Here is a 19,076-nt window from a genome sequence, read left to right on the forward strand (position 1 = left end):
TTAAGGTAGGTGTACATAACACAGTCAATGCATATTACGATACCTTGAACAAGATGGAGCAACCTGAGATTTGCTTACTTCAAGGTTTCAGCAAGACATCTTTTGCACCACCTCTGTTAAAATCTATCATGAGTATTTCAGGTTTGCTAATGTTAAAACATTTAACAAAATGCATTTAATACCTGCTAATTAAAGCTTCAACCACCTTAATAAAGTTCTGATTCTTGTACCTAAGTCAGAAAAAGCCACCAAATGTAAACAAATCCGGGAAAAAAGCTGGGAGGAATTTTGAAAAAGTTGAGCTCTTAAGCCAATTCTGGTAGACAAAATTTTACACTACTCGAGTTGAAGCATTCGCTTACTCTGCTACACTCAGGTCTTCTCTCACAGATATTGAGAACAAGAGGAAATGGCCTCAAGTTGCGCCAAGGGAGGTTTAGATTGGACATTATGAGAAATTTCTTTACTGAAAGAGCGGTCAGGCCTTGGAACAGGCTGCCCAGGGAAGTGGTGGAGTCCCCATCCCTGGAGGTATTTAAAAGACGTGTAGATGAGGCCCTTAGGGACGTGGTTTAGTGGGCATGGGGGTGTTGGGTTGACGGTTGGACTCGATGATCTTAGAGGTCTTTTCCAACCTTAATGATTCTATGATTTGTCTGCTTTTAAAAGCCTCCAAATGAATTCTATGCACTCCCTGGCTAACAACGTAAACGTTTAGCTACTTTCATAGGCTAGAAAGCTCTGTCTCTGCTGCTGCAAAATAAACAAGTTGCCCCCTATCTACTGGTGGATGTAGGAGAATTTTAAGTCTCCAATTATCATCGAATTTTAAGTCTCCAAACAACCTTTTAAATGTTTAATAAATCTAACTAGTAGCATGCTCCTACTCAGTCTGCTCAACCCCAAACAACACACACACACGTGTCATTTCAGACTTTTCTCACAGGTTATTTTTTGAGGTTATTTTCTAGATTGCCATCATCTATTTCTCCCTTCCAATGCAGTACACAGAACACAGTACAGCACTCCACTTAGGGCTCATTAGGACCAAACAGAACAGAGTAGTTCTCACTACTAATGAATACCACCACTTTTTCTGCAGTAAAGTATGGCCAGTAAGTTCAGGCTTTAGTTCACTGTGACTTCTGAACTTTTTCTGAAATAATGCTGACTAGCATGATATTCTCTGCTTTGCTTCTGTGCATTTACAAGGGCATGTAGTGATATAACATGGGGTAATAGCTTTAAACTGACAGAGGGCAGATTTAGATTAGATATTGGGAAGAAATTCTTCACTATGAGGGTGATAAGGCACTGGAACAGGTTGCCCAGAGAAGCTGTGGATGCCCCATCCCTGGAAGTGTTCAAGGCCAGGCTGGACGGGGCTTTGAGCAACCTGGTCTAGTGGAAGGTGTCCCTGCCCACGGCAGGGGGTTGGAACTAGATGATCTTTAAGGTCCCTTCCAACCCAAACCACTCTATGATTCCATGATTTAATTTTTCCCTGAGGAATGACACTTTCTACCTTTCTTTAAAGCAGTTCTTTCATGCTATTGACTTCAGAACATTTCCCCAAAACATGTTTTCAGTATGTAAGTAGTCCTACACAGTTTCACTATGCAGTCTCCTCGCAAAGTATCTGCAACCTGTATTTTAAATCATGACCTGAACACGAGAAATCCTCTTTCATTATTACAATACTTTCAGCATATCTCTTTTTAGCTATAGATGGTTAAATTACTCATCAGAAGTGAGGGCTGGAAACAAAGTCTGCATTCTGGAACACGGAATAATACAGTTTACTGAAAGATCTGGATCTAACGACTTATGACGTGTTCTGTACGTTTGTGCAAATATGACATCCTAATACATTTCAGCATAAAGACAAAATTCTGGAATGAAATCAGACTTACATTTAAAAGATCCATATCAGCAACCTGATAAGCTGGTGATCCCAATACTTTTGGAGGCAATTCCTTAACAGTAATATCAATGAGGGACTAATTAGGGAAAAAGACGACAATGTATGTAAATATTTTTTTCCTGAGGGCTTGGGTATTTTAAGTAACACCACAAATAAAAGCAAAATTGTAACAATTGCTTCCCCTTAGTAAAAAGAAAAAAAAAAATCCATCGTGAAAGTAACTGTCCTTTGAAACAGAAGGTTCCGGTAGGAGAACCATGTACCAATTCTGTGAACAATACCGATAAATCCGAAAAACATCTTTAAAGAAAGAAACCCTTAAGCAACACTGCCATCTGACGAGAATGGTGTAACTTACAGCTTAACCAAAAACATTGTCTCTTCTAAAGAGACCATTCTGATAAGTTAGATGCAAAAGGCTGCTACCAATCAGAATCTAGACCATCAAAAAGCAATGAGAGTTAAAAAACAGACAAACCCACCCAACTTACCAGTAGTTTCTGCACAGGAAGAGAATTTGATCTAACAGTGTTTTTTAAGGCCTGGAGCAACATAGTCAGTATTTCCGACCCTTGCTTTTCTTTCTTATTTCCTAGAATAAAGCATATTTATAGTTGGAGCAGAACACAGTAACGGTCATTCTGACTATCACTTAAAACTTAAATATTATGTACCGTAAGATCAAAAATAATTGTGTCTATAGTTATAAACATATACCAAATACTTAATAGATTCATATACCAAATCTCTGCTCTGAAAAACAGCGTAATGAGAACTGAAAAGTTTAAATTAAGAAATCCTAAGTTTTAGTAGTAAACTGGAAACTCCTTCATATCATTAACCTTAACTTTGACATGCTAAAAAAAGTTGTGAAATTTTGCATTCATCCAAGCAATGCACTTCATTTCCCTTATGCTTTTCAGTTAGATCTTTCAATATAAAAGACTTCATTATTAAGAACATTCTGGACTTTCAAAGCCTTTACAGAGTAATGAACGCTTTTTTAAAATAGGAAACAACTTACTTCTACGTATCTGTAAAGACACTATACTTTACTTTGAAACAAAATTTAATTAAAGAAAAAAAGGCAGCCATAGTGACATAACAAAGACTTTACGCTAATTTGATTAATACACTGAATGTCTCAATTTCTCAATACCAAAAACTTGGGGTGGGGGTCATTTTTTTTTTTTTGGGAAATGGAAAGATTTCTTCACCAAAAAAAGCAGTCAAAGTGCTTATGTCTTACTGCTACATGCAATACACGGGCAGTCATATGCTGCTGTGCCTTCCCTAATAAGCCTCACTGGATCAGATGAGTATGATTTTGTATTTGTCACACAAAGATGTAGGCATCGTGAAAAATATCAGCTGTTGCTTCAAAAACAGCTACTGACGATGCCTAAAACCAAGTTTTACCAGCAATGAAGCCAATACTACTTAAGGTCTAGTGTTAAAAAAAAAAAAAAGAAAACCTCTACCTGATCAGCAACAACAAATAAAAAAACCCAAAACAACAACACTTTTTACCTGATTCAATAGCTGTTTTTACATATCCATTTATGTCCTTCCATATAATATTCAGCATACAATCTGCAAGATAGCATAATATTTTTATTCAGTTTGTAATAAAAACATTAAACAAAACTGCAGTTAAAATACAAACAGTGTTAAACAACAGACTTTGATGTAAGCCAAAACTGACATAAGCTTTCAAACGAAGTCAGACCAGTTCTACTAATGTCAACACTGGAATATTACAGTAAGTGGTTATTTTTTCTTTGGTTTCCCTCCCCCACTTTATTTTCCAGAAAAGAAATCAAATTTCACCACTAAATTCTTACCAGGAACTTCTTTTCCGATTGCAATAAAACCGTCCTGAACTGCATTTATAAGCGTGCTGGCATGCTTACAAAAAAAAGAAGGGCTACTGATCAGTGGGTACTGGAGAGGCTCTAGGAGAACAAAAAGAAGTGTTCTGTAAATCTGTTATTTTGCAGTCCACTGGTAAGATAAGCCTTAAAAATAATCAAGTATATATGCATACTTACGGCATTTAACATAAAAACAACTTCTAATACTAAATGACAACTAACGGTTTTAAATCCAACAAAATTGGCAATTTCAGATTATGCGAAGTTCTTAAAAAAATATAACTCATATACCTAAACTAAGTACAAGTTTGTTTTGCTTAGCAAAATCTAGAACTTCTGGTCCCATCAAGAAGTGAAGCAGCATTTCAATTCCCAAAAGTTGAATGGAAGGAATCACCACCACTCCTGCTGTACTGGAATTCAAGTGCATCCTTGGTGTTACTGGACTTGCAAACGGGTAAGGACCTAAGTGAGGGGAGAAAAATTACATTATCTCAATCAAGTGAAAGGAAAGATCCAATAGACCAAAATCCCAAAGTTAACATGAAAAGAACAAATAGAATAGCGTTGGCTAGAAGGCACCTCTAACAGCCAGACAGATATCTAGCACGCACTCCTGTTAAGTAGGGTTTAACATCACAGTCATAGCCATGTATTTTGAAAGTATAAATATCTTCCAGAAATTGCAAAGTTGTAGACACCAAACTTCATTTTGGCAACAAAAGTCTTCGCGGAAGTTGTGGTTACAGATCAAGCTACATGCTACAGGATATACTAGCTACATAGTAACTCTGCTGCTATGAAAGAGTTTCCATTAGAAACTTTGACCCTGAACACCAGTTTAAGAGGTCTCATTTGCAAAGCATTTTGACCTACCTCAGTTATGATCTCACAGAACTAAGATGAACTTTTTTTTTTAAAAAGGGAACAAAGAAGATCTACACATCTAGGACGCTTCCACTACATAGCTAAGGCTTCTAATTACAGCAGTCTAGAATTAAACATGCTGTGGACGCTAGGCTTTCCATACAGAGAAGAAAAAAAGGCAGTTCCTTATCTCAGGCATTTAGATGTAAAGCTCAAGTAGGTATGATTTCACATGTATTTAAAATACCAAAATTATTGTTGTATTATGATCACTGGGTTACTATTCAGGCAGAAACTAAAAATGCTATAAAAATGAGAATGGCATATATAAATAGCACATATACGAATACATGAAAAACTAAGTTTCAAACCAAAGCTACCTTGCGAAAGAAAACACAATTCAGGACATAAAACTGATCCTCAACACAATTTCATTAGCACAATTTTGTAAACTTGAAATACTGACTACAACAGTCTAATTTTAACCAGCATAAATAGCTACCTCTGAGCTCTCCAACAAACATGCAGAAAAATTACTGTTTTCAATAATAATACATGGCAAATGAAAACACATAAAGATGTTCAATAGAACAAATTACTTTCTGCATCTAGAATATAGCTGGAAACAGGCTTGAACTTTAATACCTGATTTCTGTACAGGGGTTGCGGAGGCTAAACTTTGGTTGGCTCCTACACGTGAGGGAGTTCCTTGCAATGCAGCAGAAGAATCTAGACTTAAAGTACTTTGGATTAATGGTACACAAACCTGCAAAGATATCAAACCTCAGTGAAAATAGGTAGGACACATGCAAGCCACAAAGAACCATACGTTTCAAATATCACATAGACTGTACTGTTGTTCACAGCATCAGTGTTTCAGAGTTTCTGGGTGCTTATAACAGTATTTTTAAGATGCTGTATAAAATATGCATACTGATACATGAATTAGAAATGGCTAGATTAAACAAAAACTCATGTTAGAATGATCCAGCTGGACCATATCTAAAAAGGTAGATTTTTTTTTCTTTACTCCATTCCCGAAGTTTAATTCAATGAAATTCAGAAGCGTAATAGAAACATGATGTTCATTCCAGTTATAGTGTCAGTAGTAATGAAACACCTGGATCATTTTTCTCTCTATGCATCTTTAAATATTTTGTGATATTGCTTTCAGCATCTTTTCCTATGGCAGACTTCGCAAAGCATATACTTGCACAGCGAAAGGATAAAGCGTCCTTCTAAAATGTGCTTATGTTTAGTATTGCTGTGCGCTCACTGGAGATTTTCACTAAGATGCTCACATGGCATGCAGATATGCTCTCAAATCTTTTGGAACTTTAAAAAGATTGCACATATAGTTCCAAGTGCTCCTGCTATATATAACACACAAATACACAAGTCAGATTTGGTTCCTTAAGACAGTTTTATTTTAATAATAAATTGGAGAAGGACAAAGAAGGTACAAAGTAAGTTACAGTAACAAAGAGGGGACTTAGCCTATGTTGAGTGTATGAAGCTAAGTGATAATGCTATGACTATTTTCAGTTGTGTTACCTGTTCAAAGTTTGCAGGCAGCTGAGGTCCCAGCCTCATGAGTAAATACCACCAGACCTCCAGTTTTGTCAGTGCCAAAGCCTCTGTTCTCACATGGATCGAGCTCAGTGGCTGCATTAGCAGTTTCAGCCTTTTAGCACTGCATAATATATCTTGAAGACCAAAAAAAGCATATTTTAAGCAACACAATTAAATAATTAAATCACAGAACAAAAAAGGAAAATTTTTAAACCATTAGGTATTTTCCTAATATATTTTAGCTTAAAATTCAATTAATGACAAATTGCAAAACTAAAATACAGAGTAAACACACCAACCTTTCAGACTATTTTACTGCTCTAATTGCTGTCTGTAACAATCCTGGAAATAGCAAGTATGTACTTCCATCCAAGATTGAAATGAAATCTACTGAGTACCAACATGCTTGCTATGTTAGAGTCCTATCTGCCAGAGTAAAAGAAAAACCAAACACTTAACATATATGTGCATTACCACTGGATGAGACTGGGTGATCTTAAATACAGTATTCTGAGGCCACAAATGATCATTTACCACTGAAGCAGAAGCAGCATAGCATGTCTGGACAGAAGTTTGCTCAAGCCTATGCAAGTGTTCAAAGAACAGAAAAACTTTTAGCCAGCTCAGCAGCATCAGAACCTGCCCACCTGCAATTCATAAGAAACTGCTGACAGAGACTGCTTTTGCAGTTAGCAATCCTTATTAGCCACACTGGAACACGCACAATGAACGCCAGTGGTGCCATGGATTTTATCTTCTGATAGAATCAAGTCCTTTGTTAATTAATTTATGGGAAACAACGATCAGAACAAATGACCAGACAGGAAACAAACTAAAATGACAATTTGAGTTAAGTTCAGCCAAGCTAAGAAACGTCCACATTTAGCTTTCTCTTCAGGACACAAAATAAGGAGAAGCATAATCAAGGTAAAAAATAAATATTGTGCGTTTTGACACAGGCTAGACTTAAACGACTTGTTCAGGTCTCAGTTATACCTTTTAAAGCAACTTTTTTTAATACCTCTGGAATGCTGAAGCATTGCTCTTCTCCAATTAATCCACACAATCCAAAAAGAGATCTACAAAATATTTTATTCTCTATTTCATTGCTGTTTGGATCAATTAAAGCATTACAAACCAAAGGTTGTTAATTTTGTTCTATCCATTTCTCCTAGCAGAAAAATTAAGATAGAACTACTGATCAAACTGTCACTTTTCCTTAAAAAACAAAACAAATTTTAATTTTACGTATGTATGTACGTATATACACAGTATATACCACTATGTATATACCACAGATATACGATGTGTATATCCAGTGGTACGTACCATGGTATTGACCACTATTAGACAGAATATTCTCTTTCAGTTATGTAAAGTGACAGTAGTCAAAACAATTCAGGTTAACTTTTTTTAATCTACCTGGATTTAGAGCAAAATTATCTATTAGACTCTTCCATGCAATGAAGGCTATTTTCTTTACCACTGGTGAGCCACTACGAAATCCAAGTTCCTCCAGTTGCAGCAATGAGTTGATAAAACTGCCACTACGATGCAGAGTCTGAAGATAAAGAAGTTCAGAATTAAGATATTTATGCTGTCAAAAATTCCTTCCCTAAAGATTCATCATTGTAAAGCTTACTGCTCTTCTGCTTACCTTTCCAAGTAATTTAACAAACAGCGGCCATAATTTTAACACGTAAGTCTCATTTTTTGTAGAAAACAATTTCTGAAGTTCTGAAATTAATTTCTGCAGATAGAAAGAAACATAATTTCTACAAGAAATATCTTCAAAGTATTCTAAAAACTACATACTCATACCAATGTCTGGAGACACAACCAAACTGGAATTACGCTACTTCTAGATCAGAAGTATTTAATTCTGTACCACATCGCATTTGCTGGTAAATCAGTTGAACATTGCTACCATCTGATTACCTTCTTAGTTGAAGTTTATGGTTGGTTTCAATTATTCTGATAGTGGCAAGCAACAAATGAAAATTGATTTCCTTAAATACTTGCAGTCTAACTCTCAAGTCAAAACACACTGTGACCCTAAAACCCACCTTGTTAGTTTGGGTTTTTTTGTAAACATACTTAACTTCAGCAGCGAATAAGGCAAAATAAATAAGCCTACAGTGAAGTGAAGGGGAACGTGAAAAGCTTCATCAAAAAGCCCAAGGGGGCTGTTGCTGAATAGGGTGGGAAATCTTTTAACGGACATAGAAAATGCTGAGGTACTCAATGCCTTTCTTGCCTCCATCTTTACTGTCAGGCCTCCAACGTCTGTCTGCCATTACCTTTGTTGCTGGGCTCATAGGTACTACCCATGGTAGAGAAGAACTGAGTTGGGGACTACTTAAGTAAACTTGACATATACAAATCCATCACATTCTACAGGGTGTATCCAAAGATGCTGAAGGAGAAGGCCCATGACACAATGAGGCTATTATTTCTTGAGAGGTCATTGCAACTGGTAGAGATCCCCAGTGATGGGGTAGGGCAAGACAAATTTTAAGCCAACTTCCCAAAAAAAAAAAACCGAACCACAAAAAAAAACTACCGACAAATGACAGGATCTGGGGAATTACAAGCCAGCCAATCTCACTCCCGTGCGTGGAAACATTACGGAGCAAATTCCCGTGGAAGAACAAGAAGGTCCTTACAAACAGCCAGCATAGTTTTACCATGGGTAAAACCTGCTTTTCCAATCTGACTGACTTCTATGAGGAAATGCCTCGTTTTGCAGATGCAGGGAGGGCAGCAGATGTTCTCACTCCAACTTTAGCAAGGCTTTTGACACAATCTCCTCTAGTGTCCTTGTAGCCTAACTGGGGAGACACAAACTACTTAGATTATGGGGTGTGTGGCTGGACTGTCAGGCTCAAAGGTTGGTGGCTAGCAGTTCAGAGCCCAGGTTATGTGTGAGATTTACAAAGGGTCAACAAGGGCTGATACAATTTAACACAATCGATGATGGGGGGAGATATGCTGGAGGACAGGGCTACCATTCACAGGGATCTTTACAAGCTTGAAAAATGGACTGACAGAAACCTCACAGAATTCAAAGGCAAAGTCCTATACCTGGGATAAATGAATCCCTGCACTGGTACCTGCTGAGGACTCACGGACTATGTAACGCCTCTGCAGAGAAAGAGGCGGGGGACAAGAATTTTAATGTTAAATCAGGAATTTGCTCCTGTATACTGGACTGCACTAGCAAAAGCACAAGAAACAAATCAAAGAGAACCGACCCCTCTACTTGGTACTCATCACGTCATCTCTGGAATACTGTACCAAACTTTGGGCACTGAAGTACCAGAGCTACTGGCAAACTGGAGTGAATCCAGCAGAGGATCACCACTAAGATGGTTAGGGGACAGAGTTCATGACAGAAGAGCTAGGCTTGTTTAGCTTAGGGTGGGAGGGAATATAATTGCAGTCTTCCAGTACTTATAGCTGGATTATAAGGAAGAAGCCAGATGTTTCAGAGAAGTACTGAAAGAAAGGACTGGAGGCAACAGACAAGTTTCAACAAGGCAAACCCTATTTTTACCATGAAGGTTGTTAAGCACAGGAACAAGCTGCCCAGACAGGCTGTAGACTTTCCATCCTTTAATATATTCAAACCTCAATGGGACAAGGCCCTGCACAATCTGGCCTGAGCTTTGAAGCTAGCCCTGTTTTGAGTAGGAAGCTAAGCTAGATGATGTGAGTTACTGCCACATCAAGTTCTGCTGATTCTAGTTCGGTAAACAAATTCTCTTTAAGAGACAATAAAAGTTTAATGATATTTATGAGTTAATGCTATCAAGACAGGTGCTTAAAGGTCATTTAAAAACAGCAAGTTATTTTCCTGATCAATGATTCCTGTCAGAAACTTAATTTTTTTTTTTTTTTTTACAGTGGTGCTATATTTACATTGTTGTTACATCAATTTTTCTGTCAAAACTGCTGTCATCAAGTTGTTGCTGTCAACGCACAGTAGCTTTTTGCTGCCACTATCTAGACCGTAAATCAAATTTAAAAACCCCCCAATGAACCAACCACCCCGATTACTATTCCTGTCGTCTCTAGAAAAAAGGCACAGCATTTCCACTTACTGTGGTCATTAGGTGCTCAGTGATAGCCGCTACCTCCTGCTGTTTCTGGAGGAGCAGCGGCATGCCCATCTCCAGAGCAGTGGCACCTCGTAACTGCACCTTATGAGCTGAATGGACGACCAGAGGAATGATCAGTTTTGCCCACCTCACAGCCTCTTCTCCCATCTGGGCTGGAGTTTGCTCCATTAAGCTAGACCCAAAAAACAAATATAAGTATTAAAAATCTCCAACAGACATACTGCTCAGACACTCAAAGATAATCTTAGTATCATCAATAAATGCTCTAATTCAACACATGATTTACAGGAAATCATTCTAAACAATTTAATTTTTTTATTTTTCTAAGCAATTGTCTTTTGACAGTTCACTTAAAAGTGCAATGCTGAAGTGTTACTTCAGATAAACCTCTCCAAAAGCAGAACAGACTGACATTTACAGTTGTCCTTTCCATTCTATCACAACTTTTTGGGCAAACGAGCTGAATTGAGCGCCTAAAAGGAACATACCATCACTTCATTATCAGTGGCCAAGTACAACGTTTGCATATTAACCACCCCCTGTGTGTTCCTAGCAGTCCAGACCAGCCCCAACAGGCCATGTGGGCTGAAAACAATATACGCCTGCTTTTGAAAAACAACTCAAACCCTGAAGCAGCACAGGTTTGTGCAGTCTTAATGTACATTAGCCTAGCCAAGCGTTCTTATCTTATCCCTCTATTACTGAGCTGTTAGAGCACAGTATGAGAAACAATTCCACATGTTTACACCATCCCACACAGAAGCCAACGAAACTTTCAGAAGTGGGAGTACCCAGAGTATATTCAAACCTGCTTGTAGGAACCAACTTATCTTTAAATCATGGAATTTTGCTAGTGTCCTCTTTGGCACAGGTATGTCAAATCCCCATCGCTACAGCTTACGAAGGGTTTGTCGTACTAAGGAAAACTGCTGCCTTTCAAATAATTTTATTAAAGCTAGAGGACAAGCACTGCTTAAGAGAATGGTTTTCCATTTTTACATCTGTCAGCAGCCTAACTTCTGAACAAGAGCATTGTCTTACCCCTGCTGTCAATCAGCCTGAGACCCGCTATCTGTTTATTTTCAGGTACAATTCTTGCTCTTAAGGATAACTACATTCTTTTAATAACCACATATAAAATAATTAAATATATATAAAATAATTAAAAAAAACCATTTAATAAAATGTATAATTTTCCAGAAACAATCGTCTACTGAATCTCAGATTTGCAAAAGAGGAATTAGCGTACAATTAGCCAAATGCAAGAAGTTCCTAAATACTAAGTAAATTATAATATCCGACCTCTCTGCTACAGAAAACTGAGGTATGAATAGAGATAAAATAAGGAAATAATTACTGCTTTAACTATTTCACTTTAAAATGGATTTGCAGTTCAAGCCAGATGCAAGAAGTTTAAGAGAATACTTAAATAATAATAAAGGTACAAGCTCAACATATTTACTAATAAAGAAATTAAATTAATACCAAGTAAAGATAAAATTTGACTATTCTAGCGCTGCTGACCAAAACAATGCACTCTTGGTGTTGGTCCTAAAAAGTCGCCTTTGGAATTAAACAGTACCCTCAATTGTGTTATGAGAAATATGGCAGTAAAATTTGCAAAGGGCCAAGGAGACATTTTTAAATATAAACCCATATAATGGCTGAGAATCTCTCAAGCAGGTAGGTTCTGAAAATGAGAATTTAGAACATGACTTGTGAAGCGCATATGAGACTTTGGAAAGAATTCCTAATAATCCATCAAAATGAAAGCAATGAAAGTTTATCTGAATATGGACTGCCTTCTGTGTCAGAATTGGTTGTCACATTATCATTAATGGAATATTTTGCAAATGAAGCAGTTCAGGAGAACCACTGGGAAAGAGGCAGACACAGAGACAATAGTTCACACACTTTCACTCTGTTCTACTGACTGTAATACAAAACAATAAGAAAACACTCTTGAACATACTGAGCAATTCAAAGAGCATTCAAAAAAATTTGTTTCAATATTTTTCAAAAAAAACTAAGCATCTACTTTAACAATTTAATATTGCAGTGCACCTACCGTATAATAACATTTAGTGCTTCATATTCAACCACCATAGACTGTACATCTCCTTTAGTAAGTATCGTTTCCAGGGTAGAAATAATACTGGACACCTGAGGAAATAAGAGAACATCAGAGTGAGCACTTAAATACAAATATTTCCATGAGGAGCTGGAATTATGAAATTTTGTTTCCCAGGACTGTGCCTTGTGTTTGGATTATGCTGGGTCTAGTTTTAAGGTTAGAGCTCTGACCAAACTGGAGTATCACAACATTTCTCCCCCATGCTGCTGCACTGGTATCTAATAGAATTGTTCACACTGCAGAGCAATAATTCAAGAGAAGCAATAATTTGTTGGCTCTTTTCCCTCTGTAGCTGCCCTTACAATTTTTTCAAGAACTTAGGCCCTGTACTTGGCTGTCAAATTTGATGGAAAACGACCTTCAGATTCAAAAGCTACTGAGTGGAGAGTGACCAAGAGTTTGCACAAGCCTCATCTCCCTAGGAAATCAGCCACACACACAAAAAAAGAAGTGAAGAAACTTACCTCCTTTTTAACAATTTCAGAAGGAAACGTCTGCTTAGAGATCACCCAAAGTGCCCGCGTGCGAGTGTTTTTGTCTGAAGTTTTTACAGCAACACTGTTCAACATTGACAGCAAATCTCGTATTTCAGTTGCTGAAAGCAGAATGCACGGCACTCAAATTCTGTTCATGCAATTCTAATCAGCTTCTTAGCAAGTTTCAGGTCATTTTGCTCAGTTAACATTACTAAAGATCCATTCAGCTAGAAATCCCAATGGACATGATTTAATGTCTTAAACATTACTTTTTGGCAACTTTTGGAAATTTCTCTCAAAATAAACTAGCAAAAAAGGTCAAAATGTATTAATATTCAGATACTGTTAATGTATGTCCTGGTTTCGGCTGGGATAGAGTTAATTTTCTTCCTAATAGCTGGTGTTTTGGATTTACTATGAGAAGAATGTTGATAACACACTGATGTTTTAGTTGTTGCTAAGCAGCGCTTACGCTAGTCAAGGACTTTTCAGCTTCCCATGCTCTGCCAGGTGCACAAGGAGCTGGGAGGGAGCACAGCCAGGACAGCTGACCCAACTGGCCAATGGGCTATTCCATACCATATGACGTCATGCTCAGTATATAAACTGGCCAGGGAGCAGCAATCACTCTCGGGGACTGGCTGGGCATCAGTCGGCAATTGTATTGTGCATCACTCATTTTGTATATTCTATCATCATTATTATTATTATTTTCCCTTCCTTTTCTGTTCTGTTAAATTGTCTTTATCTCAATCCACAAATTTGACTTTTTTTTTCGATTCTCTCCCCCGTCCCACTGGCGGGGGGGGGGAGGTGAGCGAGCAGCTGCGTGGTGTTTGGTCGCCTGCCGGGTTAAACCACAACAATGTAGTGTATCTGAATTACCTTTATAAGAAACCAGAAAACCATAAAGCTAGAAGACAAATTTACCTAAAAACAGTAGCGCTAAAGATTAAATATTTAATTATTCAAAACTTCTTGGATTTCAAGTGAATTTAGCAGCATTTTGTCTGGCCAATTTCACTGCTATACTGACATGTATAAATTCATCTTAGCTTCTGCAAGAGGCTTTATTATTAAAGAGGGTGGTAAAGTTGTAACTGAGGTAACAGCGAGCTCATTACACAAAAAAGAATAAGGCTAACACAGGACTTACATGCAATTAGGAAGACAGATGGAGAATCATGTATTCCTTTAAAACTCAAAACTAATGAAGCCTGATTTCTTACAAATTTGGGCTTTGCGGGTAAATGATCTCACTATCTGAGAAAAATAAGCTCACATACACTCCTTTCCTCAATCAAGAGTACATATGCTTCTTGTCCTCTCTCCCTAACTATCCACTGTTTTCAGGACTTAATTATTTCTGAAACCTGACAGTCTCTAACAAAATTGACTGTAATTTATCAACTGGTTAAAAAAAAGGTTATGGGGGAAAGGAAAGGGACCACACAGACATTATTATAGATGCCTCATTCTCACAGGAAATCAGGCTAAAGTTTGAGTAACAGGAAAGCAGGACACCCTGGAAAACGAGTAAAAGAACCGAGAGAAAGAATCAATTTCAATGAACAGAACGGCAGAGTCACATGAAAAATGCTCTCTGCACATCCACACATACAATTTTGTTCACTCTTGTGCGAGGTTAAGTTTCTCTCTAACAAGGGTCATTCCAGAACATTTGTCCAAGAGTATTTAACACTTCTCAGAAGAAGAAAAAGAAAGATTAATTGACAGTATGCCATTTGTTATTACCACTTGAAGAGACACTATAGACTCCCGCACCATCAAGGCATCACACAACAGCCAAATCATAATACATTTCCTTCTGTGCCCACGAAAGGCAACCTTAGCTTAACCACCTTCCACCACCACACAACCTGTCTATCCGACACACAAACAGAGCCGACACCGAGCAGTTTCTGATCATGTTACTGTAAGGTAACCATACTGGATATGCCTGACCCCTGGAACGTGTTACAGGTACCTCCCGAGGACCAGCCAACTTGGACATTAGCTCTCCCCTATTAACAAAATCCGGTGTTTTTACCTTGATGCATAGCCTCAAGTTCTCAGCAGCAAAACCTTTTGTTAAAGGGATTTAGCACTTTCTAGGACTGTAGGCCATAAGATTTTAGATTACTTCAAATTACTTTAATTTGAAATATTTAGCAGCACAATATTTGGGGTTGGACTAGATGACCTTTAAAGGTGCCTTCCAACCCAAACCACTCTATGATTCTACGATGTAAGGTAACAACCACGAATCACCAGGTAAAGGCTGGAAAACACTGAAAAGCACTACTATGCATACCCAAATTCTACAAACAAAAAAAGTGTTCTTCATTCTTTTTCCACCCGGACATCTTTTTTGATTACTAATTCCACAAAACTAATGACAGTACCTAGCTGCTACCAAAGCATTTAATGAAACTAGAAGTTAGCAAAATGGTCTTAGCATAACAGCATGAAAAAAAAATGATGATTTTTTTGTACAAGATGGAATTAGTGAACTGATCCCACTGCTCATACTAGAGACAAAACCACTGTACCACTTGGGAACTGTAAACTTTGTCAAAATTAAAGTATATGCTAACCAAGAAAAAAGAAAGAACTCTGATATATATATCTATATACACACTCATTACCAGCACGCACACTGAAGTCTGCTTACCAGATAATTCAGACGTAATCTTTGAATTAAAAACGCAGAATCCTAATGCCTGTAACGCTGCATTACTTAGCTCTGAGTTTGGACTAGAAATGTGTGCCTGAAAAAAAACCATATACATAAAGTCTCAGTTTACAGAAGTAGCTGTGAAGTATTGTCGTAATACCAACACTTCTGCTCAATGAAGAGAGCGCTGTCAAAAGCAAACACTTCATGAAAAATGCACCCATGTAGGAAACCCTTCCTGATTACATACATGCCAAATCAATAAAACAATTTGAGGTTCTGAAGACATTTTTGTTCTCTGTAATTTAGACATCTTTACTGTCCAAAGTAACATCCAAAAAAACATCCAAAGTTCTTTACTTCTTCGCTTGTTATGTCCTATCACTTGACTCTCCAATTGTTTTTAAACATCTAAAACAGAAGGGAAAAAAAGATGGCTAAGAACAGTCTTTACATTAATCTTCAAAAAAAATTTGACATTTACCGCATATTCCAATTCCCCAAGGTGTTTCTAAAGGCAGACAGAACACACTGTATCTTTTCTGGCTGGAAGATCAGATTTGACTGTATAACACTGCCTGAACACATCCAAGACCCTGTATTTTATTTTTTCTGTAGTAATTTCTAATAACATGGAGGATATATTTTGCCAACAAACCCTTACTGCTATATCACTAGCTTGAGTTCTTATTACATGAACTCAAATTCAAGTCTTACAATGGCCACTGACCTTGACCACCTAAACGTTGTTCACTGAAGCGCAGAAAATTGAATGGAAAAGACATACCTTAAACACTTTGCAAAGTTGAGGAAAGTGTCTTCCGACATCTGCAGTGAATTCTTTGCCCTCCTCACCCGTCAAGCGACTTCAGGGAGCAGAAGGGAAAACAAGCAATATTCACAGGTTAAACATGTAATTTTAAACACCTAATACACAATTCATTAGCTAGTACAGAACCATTTCCTTCCTTAGAAAGCTAAAACACCACACTGAAGAAGTTAAGGAAAAGAGCAAAAACGCCAGTCACCATGTAGTTAGTCTGACATATCAGTAAAATAGTGTTATAAAGTACATGTGTCCTAGTATATTGGAAAAAGTGAAGGGACTAATGTCCCATTGTGTGCTTATGGAGCATAAAAAAAACCATTAAGGATTTTCATTTTTTGTCAAATTTTATAAAAACATTAAAAGTTAATATGCAAACTCTAAATGACTGCTGAAAATCAGACGAACTTTCCACAGAAATATATGAGTTTAAAAAAGCATTCTTCAAAAGCAGTTCTAGAACGCAGGCTCTCCACTCCAGGAAATTTCTGGTTTGACAACTAGCAGAGATGACTTTGCACATATCTGAAGAACATCCGTATGGAAAAGCTATACTTATCCTATAAAACGACAGCAATCAGTTTCACATAGCAAAAACCAACCATATTGAGTGCAATCATCCAGAAGACAACCTCAGAAATCTGTTGTTCCTTAATACAATCTTTAAGTTAGGACGGGTTTTTTTGTCAGATATTACAGGTTGTAAAATCTTACAGTGTGATCAGTATCACCGATATCTAAGCAGTTACAGTTTCAAAAGTTACTACAAAACTGAAAGACAGGAACTCAAGGGAGATACTGATGGAGAGAGATAGTGCCTTTGCATATGCTAACAAATTCGAAAGATCCAGGTAAAAGCAGCACTTGACGGTTAAGAAGTACCCTCCACAAAGAAATGCAATTAAGGCAGGATCATTCCAAAACCCGAAAACCACACCAAAACCTAACCTTTCTAATGACACAGTCATTAGAAAGTCTTCTTTCAGTAGGAAAAAAATTATTTCCCAACATTCCTTCACCCACCTCCGCAGTTTTCCCAGGAAGTGTAAAAGCTCTCCGATGAGCAGACACCAAAAAGACGCCCGCCCTCCCTCCCGCCCTCCAGGCCCCCACGCTTCCCCGCGATCTCCAGCCAGCGGCCACGCAGCCCCAAGCCCTGCAGCTCTCCCCAGCCGCCCGCATTTCAGCCTGCGCAGAGGCTTCCCTCCCTACCCGGGGCTCACTCGCCCCTGCCCCGGGCGCACGCGGGACGGGCCGGGCCTGCACACCACCCGCCTCCCCCGCCGCCGGGCAGACGGCACCGCGATCCCCTCCGCGCTGGCGGGGAGCCACGCAGGCCGATGGCGGCAGCGGTCTCCTCAGGCAGCGCGGGCCTCCCCGCTCCCCTCACGCTGCCCCCGAGGCCGCGAGGTAGGCGGCCGGGGCGCGCACTCACTTGACGATAGTGAGGTGCGCGTCGGTGAGCTCCCCCGGCGGGGCGGCTGAGTCCTCCAGGGTCTCCAGCAGGGGCTGCAGGCTGGAGCAGGCGGCGGGAGCGCTCATGGTGCCGCGGGGCGGGGGGCGGGCAGCCCAGTGCCGCCAGCCCCGAGCCCAGCCGCCGCTCGCCCCGCGCCGTCTCCCGGGCTAAGATGGCGTCGCGCGGGACTGGCGGCGCGCGGGCCCGGGCTGCGCCGGCTCAGCCAATGGGAGAGCGGGGAGGCGGGGCTGGCGGCCGAGCCGGAGGACATCGAGCGGCACTACGCATTTTCTCCGCGCGCGGACGAGCGCGGAGCGATGGATCGCTTCCCGCGCCTTGCGGGCACCGCCCCCCGGCGGGTACCGCCCCTCGCCGCCGATTGGTGGCGGCGGCGGCCCGCGGGAGGGGGCGCGCGGGGCTGTCTCTCACCTCAGGCGGCGCCGCTGGCGGCCGTTCCCGTGGCCGGAGTTCGGCTGTGCGCGGGCGGCCTCGCAGGAAGCCCCTTCAATCTACAAATCATTTATTTGTGACTGGAAAATAATCTCTAGACCTCCCAGAGCTGCTCAGCGGTTACAGTTGAGCTCCAGCTCCACAGAAACCTACCCGCATAAACCTGTAATTCCTTAAGACCCAAATATGTGAAACATACTGTCCCGCAGCCATTTCCAGTTGTTTTTTTTTGATGGCCATTGAACGGCAGGTCCCAGAGTAGGTGTGGGGTTTCCAAATGGTGGAGAAAAGTGAGTGCGACAGAAAGCGCCCGGGGTCTTCACTCCCCGCCATGGCTGCAGCACCAAGCGCTGCCCAACATCCACCGCCATCGCCTCGGGGTGAGAGACGTTAGCATATAGCCGTGCACGGTATATCCCACCTTGTGGTAAAGCCACTGAGAGGGGCCAAGTGACGGATCGATCAAGGTGTGAATTACGTTGGGGCGTTTGTGGGTGTAATACAAAATAACGGCAGTGGCAGCAAATCTGAAGTGCTGAGAAACCCATTTTCTCAGGGATAGAGATAGGCCAGAGCAGTAACGTTAATGGCTGAGTCTCTCTTAGTCACCCGCAGGGCTTCGTAGTGGTGTTGGAGATGCTTAGCAAGAGTGCCTGTTCTGGGAAGAAACTCCTCCCCAAACAGCGTCACCCCTCTGGC

The 19,076-nt window shown here is 39.8% G+C and overlaps 1 protein-coding gene across 9 annotated transcripts in view; it reads right to left on the reverse strand.

Moving 5' to 3' along the window:
• The window catches only part of RIF1 (replication timing regulatory factor 1), a 42,578-nt gene extending 24,465 nt beyond the window's left edge, over positions 1-18,113 (reverse strand). For all 9 annotated transcript variants that reach the window (XR_012674025.1, XR_012674023.1, XR_012674024.1 and 6 more), the window contains exons 1-15: positions 17,907-18,113; positions 16,433-16,511; positions 15,643-15,739; positions 12,957-13,087; positions 12,427-12,521; positions 10,341-10,530; positions 7,895-7,987; positions 7,660-7,798; positions 6,220-6,371; positions 5,311-5,431; positions 4,090-4,263; positions 3,769-3,879; positions 3,455-3,517; positions 2,416-2,516; positions 1,914-2,000 (exon numbers count right to left, since the gene is read on the reverse strand). Coding sequence is in view for 6 of the 9 variants with exons in the window: in XM_075152647.1 (XP_075008748.1) it covers positions 1,914-2,000; positions 2,416-2,516; positions 3,455-3,517; positions 3,769-3,879; positions 4,090-4,263; positions 5,311-5,431; positions 6,220-6,371; positions 7,660-7,798; positions 7,895-7,987; positions 10,341-10,530; positions 12,427-12,521; positions 12,957-13,087; positions 15,643-15,739; positions 16,433-16,511; positions 17,907-18,013 (1,740 nt within the window). In the remaining 3 variants the exon portion in view is untranslated. The remainder of the gene's footprint in view (positions 1-1,913; positions 2,001-2,415; positions 2,517-3,454; positions 3,518-3,768; positions 3,880-4,089; positions 4,264-5,310; positions 5,432-6,219; positions 6,372-7,659; positions 7,799-7,894; positions 7,988-10,340; positions 10,531-12,426; positions 12,522-12,956; positions 13,088-15,642; positions 15,740-16,432; positions 16,512-17,906) is intronic.
• Between the last annotated feature and the right edge of the window lie 963 nt (positions 18,114-19,076).

The sequence above is a fragment of the Calonectris borealis genome, chromosome 6 (assembly GCF_964195595.1).
Source record: "Calonectris borealis chromosome 6, bCalBor7.hap1.2, whole genome shotgun sequence".
Classification (NCBI taxonomy): domain Eukaryota; kingdom Metazoa; phylum Chordata; class Aves; order Procellariiformes; family Procellariidae; genus Calonectris; species Calonectris borealis.